Raw genomic sequence first — 11,150 nt, 5'->3', positions numbered from 1 at the left:
AAAATTTTACTAATTTAAATATCAATATTAACATTTGCAAATAAAAAGAAACAATATAGGAGTTTAGGGATCGAGAAAAGGTATATATATTTAAAAATGTCTTCTCGTGACACAGCGGGAAACAATTGCTCAGTTGCCCACACCAGCGTGTTTCCCGGGTATGCTTAGTGTTTGTGGTTTTCATTTTTGGAATACTAACTAATTTTTCCAATATTTACTGATTGCAAATAAACAATATTTTATGGTGTGTAAATGTCATCTATTCCAAGGATTAAAGAAATTGCAGAAAGAAAAAACAGTAAAAGTAAGCTTAAGAGTTACATATTGCATATAGAAGAAATTTCTTTATTTCTTCCCTGAATATTTTGATTACAGAATGAAACTTTGAGAATTTGAATTCAAACCCATCTTTCTTCACTTCAACTTTGATGTTAACTATCTTCTAACTTTACAGAAACTCTCTCATTCTTCAATTACAGTTAGCACGAATCAACTAGCCAGTCTAGTGAAAATTAAGAAGTTTATAGTTGCTGATGCACTAGGAGCCAACAAATTGATTCATCCCTTTTAATTCAAAACATGACCTTTTAGTTTTCATAGTAATTTTCAAAAGAACTTTTCAATGCAGAAGTACTTTCACTTCAATTCTTGATGCGTCTCAATGCAAGGTAGGCCAATAATCTGTAAAACACAAACATGAAAAACAACACCCCAATGCTTCCCATTGTACCAATTTGACCCACAACATCTTCTTCAAGAAATTTGCAGCTAGCCCCATCATGAGTACTACTACCATGATAGCAACCCAATAGATATGCAATTTTCTTGCCATCACCATATTGAATTCTTGTTAGCAACCTGTAACTGTAGAATGTTGTGGATATATATTTGATCCAAGCCACACAAGATGGTACCTTATGGACATAATATCCACCTGTTAAAACAAATGCTAGCATTGTCACTGCTGCAACAGTGGAAGCTTGTTTAGCATCCATTATTGCAGCACCTAAAGCAAGGCCAAGGCCCTGTGAAACAAGCACAACTCCAAGAATAACCAACAGTGTCAAGAGAAAAGACAACAAATCAGGCTTCAATCCACCCATCCAATATGTAATGATGAGGAAAACTGTTGGAAGAATAAGTTCCATTGGCAAGTCTCCAACAATTCTAGCCATGAAATAGGATGATAATGTGTACATACCAGAAGCCCTTTCTTTTACAAAAATTACACGTTCTTGAGGGAATGCGAAAACAGAGTTGAAAGATGGGAATACACCCCAAAAGATGGAAATGAAGAAGAGTAAGCCAAGCCTATCTTGAATGTTTTTATAGTCTGAATGCCACCACATTAAACCAGCTAGTAGTGCAGCAGCAACAACTTGAGAAACTCTTAGTGTGTTGAAAGATTCATACTTTCTTTCTTTGAGGCTTCTTTGGAGAAGAATACTGAATTGGTAAAACCAATCAAAGATGCTAACTCTGTCACTATATCTACGTTCTTTTGAAGAGCTGGTTCTCAAAGGGTGAGTATCTTTTGTTGTTGAAACATTGGATGTGTCCATGCATGCAGCTTTTACCTTTGGACCCAATATTGTGTTATATGAATTAACTAGATTTTGCTTTATGTTTGGTCTATCTTTTTCACTTACACCTTCCACATGGCAAACACCTACAAAATTCAAGGTTAATTAAGCTTGATTAGTATCATCACCCCATCAAACAACAAAATGTTCATTCTATTGTTGTACTTCAATTATGTGATGTAATTGTATATTTTACTTGAATAAAATTACAAGATGTCCGGTAAATGAGTCAAAGTACTAAACAGTGGCAAAAGATATAAAAGTAACAAGAAAAATATCCAATGATTGATTTAAGAGTTGTTATTGCACGAGTTTATGTTTGATTTTACAGTAAACTTAACAGAATCACCTAGATTTATTGTAATTTTATAAAAACTACAAAATTATATCTTTTGTAAAATCACGATAGTCCGATAAATCACCTAGATTTATTGTAATTTTATAAAAACTACAAAATTATATCTTTTGTAAAATCACGATAGTCCGATAAATCACCTAGATTTATTGTAATTTTATAAAAACTACAAAATTATATCTTTTGTAAAATCACGATAGTCCGATAAATCACCTAGATTTATTGTAATTTTATAAAAACTACAAAATTATATCTTTTGTAAAATCACGATAGTCCGATAAATCACCTAGATTTATTGTAATTTTATAAAAACTACAAAATTATATCTTTTGTAAAATCACGATAGTCCGATAAATCACCTAGATTTATTGTAATTTTATAAAAACTACAAAATTATATCTTTTGTAAAATCACGATAGTCCGATAAATCACCTAGATTTATTGTAATTTTATAAAAACTACAAAATTATATCTTTTGTAAAATCACGATAGTCCGATAAATCACCTAGATTTATTGTAATTTTATAAAAACTACAAAATTATATCTTTTGTAAAATCACGATAGTCCGATAAATCACCTAGATTTATTGTAATTTTATAAAAACTACAAAATTATATCTTTTGTAAAATCACGATAGTCCGATAAATCACCTAGATTTATTGTAATTTTATAAAAACTACAAAATTATATCTTTTGTAAAATCACGATAGTCCGATAAATTCACTGTAATCCCAAACATACACTCAATTTCAAAACAAGTGAAATTAATATTTCGTATTTAACCTTTAATCAACTTTCACAAGAGTTAGAGATTAATAATCAACTTTCAAAATTGACATAAAAGAGATAAGGGACCACGTCAAGTAGAAAGAAAGAGAAAGATTATCTACAAAAAAGTGAGAGTGAAGCTTTATTTGAAAAATCCTTATCAATAAGCCAATTATATGCAACAAAATAAACTATTGAAAGTGATAGCTGTAGCATCATGGCAATGGTCCACGAAACAACGTATTTGATAAATATAGCATTTAAATAGCCGAATCTGTTTGCATAAAAACATAGAAAGTACATGATATATAGGACTAAACAGAGACAAAACAAAACCAAAATGTATCTAAATTAATCAAACAAATAATTGATTATTTTAAAGGGGCATAAACATGCTTAAATATGATAGTGGAACTTGTAAAAGCTGACTTATGTGTTGATGTTATGGTGACTGGTGAGTCTGCACTAATATTGGTGGCTGGCACTGCCGATTGGGTCATCAGCTCCTACTTTCATTTGCATTTGCACAATAATATATCAATATATCCATTTACTTTATGTTCATTATAAGCTTTATGCCATCATATTTAACTTTTGGGGGAGGAATTGTTTATAAGGATGTAAAAGCAACCCAACACGTGTAGTTCTATAACAGAACCTAAAAGGAGAGAGATTCTTAAAAAAGTTGGAGGAAAGTAGAAAAGAAAACAAAGTGAGGGAAAAGAGGGCCAGATCATTGTCAAAGAAGTGATGGTCAAGTTTTTTCCAAGTGTAATGATGAATAAGGAACAATCCCATGACCATGATCTTGTGTTGATCAATCATTTTTGTAGAATATCAATAAAAATGAAATGTAATTGTAATATTATTAAAGAAAACTTAGCAACGTAAACCAATTTTGCAGGTCACACCAAACATTCAACGTTGGAAACACAAATAAACACGTTGGTTATGACTCCAAACTCAACTTTAATACTACTTCTACAAAAATACATTTAAAAGCTTAACCTGCCCCGTAGAAATAGAAAATAACAGTAGCCCCCAGCCAGTGATTGTGTGTCACTTTCCCAACAAAATCAAATGTTTTTATAATTTTACTATCATATGAAGTTTTATTTGCACCTCTCTTTTTTGATATATGAAATAATAGTTTTTAGTAAAAAAAAATTAAAAATAACAACATATGCCAAAATCTAATATTAAAATATCCATTCCCACTTTTATTAGGTGCTCTTTCCTCTTTTATTTTCTTTTACAGCAAATTTATGGTTTCCCACGTTATCAATGTCGTCATCACTTCCACCAACATAATATTCAAATGGACCCAAGAATCAACGGAAAAAAAAGTTAAGAGAGCACACATCCACCATAATCTTTCAGTGCCAAAGATGTTGAACACCATATAAGATAAAAATACCTAGTCAAAGAGCACTTACCGCCCAGTTAAATATCAAGGATTAATTAATTAACTCTTGTCCTAGCTAGAATTTTCTTAGTGAAATCAACCAATGATCTATACCAAAAGAAGCACATTCCAATCTTAACACATGTAGAAGAGAGACCAGTTATCTACAACTAAAGTTAAATCCACTACTCAAGCATTACCAACTTTATAACCATATGCACGTTCTCCTTTGACCATATAATATATAGCTTTGGTCCACATAGCTACACTAGTCTAATATCTCATTACATTAATTCTACTAAACTCACATCACTTGTTGAACATTATTGACTTAACATGTTTGAACTTGCCTAATAAAGAGAGAAAGAAAAACGCGTAGCTAAAAAATTCATTTGTCAAAAAGGAAAACCAATACAAAAGTATAAGATGGAAAACAAAGTGTGGTTTATTTATGAATTGTGACAACAATGTGTGCTAAAATCTGCAACAGGTTTCTTTCTAATAATTTGTGTTGTCTTGGCCTATCTATCCATTCCCCTGCTACAAAAGATAGTCAATACAAATACCTATTTTGGACGTAAAAACAAAAGTGTTTTTTATTCTGAATGTTATCCTTTGTAAAGGACATTTAGATCAATTAAGCTATTCCAGTGGAAAAGGACACAGTTTATGGTTCTAGTAAGAAGGGGCCATGCCTGCTAGTGCACCATACGCCTTTCAATTATTTTTCTTCTAATTTTGGAACATATCAGGACCCACACAACAAAATTTGGCACCAAGCCCAATCTGATTGGAAAATTGAAAACTTCATTGATTTCTGTATGGTTTTATTTGGTGCGCGAAACCGATTATTTATATTTAAAATTGTACTCACTATGAATCATTAGGTATGTGTGTGTGTGTAATTTAATACTACTAGTAAAACAAAAATTGAACACCCTTCTCTGTTTTACAACATAGCTATCCTATTTAAAATCTTATGGACTTATTTTTCATATCAAAAGTGCTACTTAGCTTCAAGGAAAAAAATATAATGCCTCACCGGAGGAGGCAGTGGCTAAGAAGAAACTGTAGTGGGAATAATTGAGTGAAAGAGCGGAAGCATAAGGAGTCAAATCATGTTGGCTCCGGAAGAAGAAATTCTAACCGGCTATGTAAATACTGTTCCAAAAAAGATGGACACGTGGTGAGCATCATCATGTAATTGTTTAAATAAAAAGCATCCCATTTGATGCGAAAATCAAAACCCATTACATTTTTAATCGATGTGTTCCACTCAATGCAATAAATCGTTATTGTTCTGTCCTTGGCTCATACTTAAAGTAAAACTTTCCTTATATTCAATAGTATTCTAAAATCACAACATCTCTCGCCACTATCACAATAAGAATCGACAACCATTGACAAGAAACACTAAAACATAACCATATTATTTTGTTGGACTAAATGCATTTTTTGTCTACCAAAATGTAGAATTTTTCTTTATTATTCAATTTGAAGTTTATTTTTTAGGATGTATCATATTCATTAATTATAAAAAAATTATATTTAATTATATGATATTACTGACTTAGACCACAAACAATGGACAAGAAACTTGATACAACCTTTTATAGTTTAATTGATCAATTGTAAATTTATTCTTTTGAGATCCATAATTTTTGTCAAAATTTCACATCATTAAATATAATTATACATCATTCGTGAATATGGCACATCATAAAAATAAATTTCAACTAAAATTTAAAATTTAAAAATAAGAGGACTAAAATATAGTTTAAGTAAAATAAGATTAAAATTCCTTAATGAGGTATTCCCCCTCATCCGACTCTTAGATTGGACTATTTATGTCACTCGTATTCACTTGAATGATATGGACTTTTTTAGATATCATCTCAACTAGTCTTAGTTTGTGATATGATACCAACTTAAGGATAATTTTTTTTTGTTTTTTTTATCGAGTCTTAGTTTGTTTTCTTCTTCTATTAACAGAAATAGGGACCAAAAGCATTTAAACAAAATATATATCGGAAGCTATTAAGTTAGGGTCTAAATATCAAACTTGATATCTGTCTCAAGGGACCCATGGGAAGAAATATCATAGTGGAAAAAACCAAGTGTGGTTGTGGACCATATCAATATGTAATATCATGGAGTGTCGTATCCATGGGAGGCAATTATAGCAACGTAGAATTACATTAAATAGTGCCTGCCACAGTGTTGCCTAACTTAATGTCTTTAATGACGTTCTACTTCACTATCAAAATTTAACCCACTAATACTATGCTCATATTCTAAAAAGTCTATCCCAAGCAATCACAGTTTAAAAAGATCTTCAAGCAGCGTCATCGTCAATTGTCACAACAAAACAAACTCCTCCCACAACATTTCTTCACAATGCTAATAATATTCACACTAAAAATGAAACTATTCATGACTAGTTTAATTAACGGATATACACTCGTCCAAATAATTAATATCACACTGTTGTACAAGTTCTACTGTATTAATTTCGAATATAGTTGGCTTAAGGCCCTTTTTGTTGACCAAAAATATTCTACAGAGTTTTGTTTTTATATGAAAAATTCTAATATAGTTCAACAAACATCTATGATAAGATATGATTTAACAATTCACTAAAAAAAAATATGATTTAACAATTTTTCTACGGTGCCCGTTATAACTGTATTTATTCATCAATATTTAAAAATAATATGTAAAAAGAAAAGAAAAGCAGAAACAATGAATTTGACGTACCGTTAGCGAGATCGAGCAGAAAATCCGCCGGATTTACCGGAAAGGATGGCGCGAATCCAACCGACTCAAAATATCGCATGGCGTCGGTTCCTTTGCCGTAGTACAGGCACTGACCTTCTGACAACACAATCACTCTGTCAAACATCTGGTATACACGACTTGACGGCTGGTGCAACGACGTCACCACCGTCTTCCCCTTCCTCGCCAACGATCCCAGCGTCGACAAAAGGCGATGCGCCGCCGTTGAGTCCAATCCAGAGGTAGGCTCATCCAAGATCAAAAGCGCCGGGTCCACCAACATCTCGTGAGCAATACTCACGCGCTTCCTCTCTCCACCGGAAACGCCACGGATGAAACTGTTGCCAATTATAGTATTCTCGCACTTGCTTAAACCTAGTTCTGTGATTACTGACTCCGCCGCCGCCACCTTCGCTTCGCGCGGAAGTGCCCTCGGGAGGCGCAGCATGGAGCAGAAGATCAGTGTTTCACGAACCGTTAGGTGAGGGTAGAGAATATCGTCCTGAGTTACGAAACCGGTTCGTCGGAGAATCGTTCTGTTGAGTTTCGATGAGTTAGCGAGGATTGTTCCCGTGAGGCCGTTTCCATGAAGTCTCCCTGCGAGTGCGTTTAGGAGCGTCGATTTTCCGCTCCCAGATGGGCCCAGGATGGCTAGGATCTCTCCTGGATAGGCTACACCTGTTACCCCGTTAAGAATGATTCGCTCTTGTATTGCTCCTGCCGTTGATCTTTGATCCGACGGTGATGATTCGAGCGTTGTAAATAATTTCTTGATGCACCCTCCTTGTGCTTTTTGGCTCTCTATCTTCAATCGGTATCCCACGTCCATGAACTGCGTTGCATGAACATAAAAAATAAATTTCAAACTTCATTTGAATTAATTTAATTTAATGGTTTCAAACAATAATGAAAAAGACATATGTAGTGTAGAGGGGTCAACCGAGTCAAATTGATGACTCAATGAAATGAAATAAAATTATAGATTAATCTTGTTTTATTTTAATATAAGATTAATGCGTTTTATTTTAGTTGTAATTGTAAATTGAAATTATAGTGTACCTTAAGAGTGATTGGGTAAGAAGAAGAAAGTAAAGGAGGAAGTTCACGTGATTCTCGGGAGCTATGTTTGGGAGGGGCATGATTATTAGATGAGTTTCCGTTTGAATTTTCTAAAGCACCAAACGCTGCCGTTGCTGTTTCTGTTGTTGTTGTTGGCATTATTACTTTTGTTACGTAGTTTGTTTGTTTTGTATTTTTTGTCTGTCTGACTCTGAAGTTAGGGGACAAGGATGGAAGAAATGATGATGAAAGAGTTATGGGGAAAGAGAAGTAGTGGATGAATGAAGTATGAAGTGAGAAGAACAAGGGAGAGGAATACGAAGGGGTATTTATGGAGGGATCAGGACCCATAACATTGCCACGTCAATGTGGAACTTCCAATTTGGGAATTGCTACGTGGCAATCATATATGTGCATCTAGCCGCTTGGTGAAATGGTTCATGGAAAGTATCCACTTTCTCTTCTTTCTTAGCTTTCCCTTTCTTTTTATCATTTTTTAAATAACAAATACAAATGAAAAAGTAATGGAAAGTTTAAGCTGGATTCTTTTTTTTTTATTGCTAAAAGATGAACTGGTTCATTTCATAGGGGTAATAATAAGTGAGGTCAAATGAAAATTTATTTAATTAAAAATGTTATATTATAGACTATTGATAAAGTTGTTTATGCTTACTGATAAATTTATTTAATTAATTATAAATATTTTTTTATTATTACTATTAAAAACTCTTATTTAAGATGACACATGTCTAATTTAATCAAAATCATAGATTTGAATTTGAGTTAAGGTATATAGCACCATTAAAATTTGAGAGTTTGCCATCATTTGAATCCTATAATGTTCGAGGTAAGATTTTGTTGTCCATTTGGATTGTATAAAACTCAAAAGATTAATATCTGAAATTGCACGTAAATAATACTTATTTCGTCCTAAATTTACAACACAAAAAAAAATTTGAAAGACATAAACTTACAACTCAAGAAAAACAAAATATTAAAGAGAAAAAATCAAAATTCAAAAATTGCTCCTCTAATTAACTTGGTTAAGTTACAAACTCTTGAACAGATATTATGTAGCTACATTTTTTAATGTATATTTTACTCTGTTGCTTTAGAAATCAACTTTGTAAAAGGTATTTCATTAGCATAAAAACAATTCCACAAATATCTAATAATTATTGTGTTCTCTTTATCATTTGTGTATCTTCTATCATTTTTTGCGTTGTTATCTCTATCTTTCAAAAAAATATTGCAATACCTCCAAGTCATGAGCAATATTCAAATCATCATTAGTTACAAAAACATCCTCATATGTCATACTAGTCATCATGACCTCTCAACTTCAAATAAACTCAAATTCTCCTTTTGCACGTGATTCCTTCCTCTTCAATGTTTGTATATTCATCCAATTGAGCATCTCTGTCCTCCTCTTGTTGTAAGATTTTTAATGTAATGGAGTTCACAAATGTAAAAAAAAAAAAATATTATTAGGTATATAGTTTATTCATCACAACTGACATAAGAACACGTTAAACACTACCCACTCAAGTCTCTTTTCCTTTAGCTAAACCCTCGTTCTGGACATGGATGTATTTACTTACCATCCATTTAGACGTTTTCTTTATCCACTTTAACAAGCTTACAAGTGAAAAAATTCTGAACAATGCCACGATAGTGTGAATAAAAAAGAGTCGATCTCTCGTATTCAACATTAACACAAAAAAAAAAAAAAAACATAATCTTCTCTTTCAACCTAAATTATGTTTCTAATTTTACTAGAAAAATCAATATCTATTAGAACTCTAAATTTTAAAATATAATTAAAATATGATGTTAGAGTCTCTAAAAAATTAAGCTAAATATCAAAATAACATTTAAGCTCTTAACATATTAATTCGTTAGTTTATTTTCATAAATTTACATTAGTGATAAAGACTTTTATAAAAAAATAATAAAGTAGATTTTTAAACACCCTTTTAAACTTGACATACTTAAAAAAATTTCATTAAAGATTAATCTAAGATAAGTAATATGTCATATCAAACCTAACAGAGGCTAACATATTTTAACTCCTACTCATCCGAACTCAACTTATAGAGTGCCCAGGCTTTAGACCAATCAACAGAAATTTATTTATTAATTTTTATAAATAGAAATACCACATCTGTATACGACGGAAACAATTACTTTTTGTATCATGCAATGAATGTTGCATATGATCATTCCATAAATATTAAAAAATAAATATAAATAAAAAAATAATAATGTTTTTATCAAATACTCGTTATAGTCTCATACATCTTTAAAAAAATAGTTAATCTCATTTAATTTATTCAAAGTAATAAAAAAAATTAATTATACTCTCTAAGTTGTTTTCCGTGGAAACTTATTTCATGGAGAAAAATAGTTATTGAAAAAATAAAATATAAATTAAATTACCGAAAATATGAAATGTAGTAAAGTTAGTTAATTTTTCTCATATTTAAGATCGACTTTTTTTGTTGCATACTCTTAATAGTCTCATATGTCTAAAAAGAAGAAAAAAATTATCATTTTAAAAAATGTAGTTGATGACATTTAATTTATTTAAATAATTAAAAAAATTAATTTTATTATTTAAATTATCTTTAATAGAAACTTGTTTCATGAGAATAAAAGAATTATTAAAAACATAAATTTAAATTTATGAAATTATATTGTAGATATAATAACATCAAATGTTATATAATTGATTAACTTTTAATTATATTTAAAACTACACAAGTATTATTAATAAAATATGAGAATTCAACAATTACTCTACCTGAAATAAATTATTAACAAAATTTAATTATTTTTTATTTAATATAAAAAGATATGTCAACTATGTTTCAATTATCTCTCGTTTAATTTAGGTTCTATTTATTAAATAATAAATTTATTAGTCACATATATAGTTACTCACAAAATAGATTTTCTTGTTGAAAATTAAATAGAATAGTTGTCTTTCAGTATGATTAATTAAATTTTGTTTAGATTTCATTCTTGATAAAATATTTGACAAATGGAGAACACATACTCTCTCTATCCATTTATTTAGAAAAGATTTGATGGACATCAAAACACCTATTAGAATCATAAGAGAAAAAAATATAAATAATAATATAATATGCATATAATTTGATAGAAAGAAAGATAAAAAGTAAAAAAAAAAAAAAAAAAAAG

General features: G+C 30.7%; 1 protein-coding gene across 1 annotated transcript; it reads right to left on the bottom strand.

Moving 5' to 3' along the window:
* Nucleotides 1-324: 324 nt before the first annotated feature.
* On the bottom strand, nt 325-8,254 carry LOC101493734 (ABC transporter G family member 25). Its single transcript, XM_004496318.4, has 3 exons — nt 7,947-8,254; nt 6,870-7,719; nt 325-1,669 (listed from the first exon to the last, which is right to left on the bottom strand). Exons 1-3 carry the CDS (start codon nt 8,103-8,105, stop codon nt 642-644), a joined length of 2,037 nt encoding a protein of 678 aa, XP_004496375.1. The 5' UTR covers nt 8,106-8,254; the 3' UTR covers nt 325-641.
* Nucleotides 8,255-11,150: the final 2,896 nt, after the last annotated feature.

Source organism: Cicer arietinum, chromosome 4, assembly GCF_000331145.2.
Source record: "Cicer arietinum cultivar CDC Frontier isolate Library 1 chromosome 4, Cicar.CDCFrontier_v2.0, whole genome shotgun sequence".
NCBI classification, from domain to species: domain Eukaryota; kingdom Viridiplantae; phylum Streptophyta; class Magnoliopsida; order Fabales; family Fabaceae; genus Cicer; species Cicer arietinum.
This window is presented reverse-complemented; position numbering and strand designations above follow the sequence as displayed.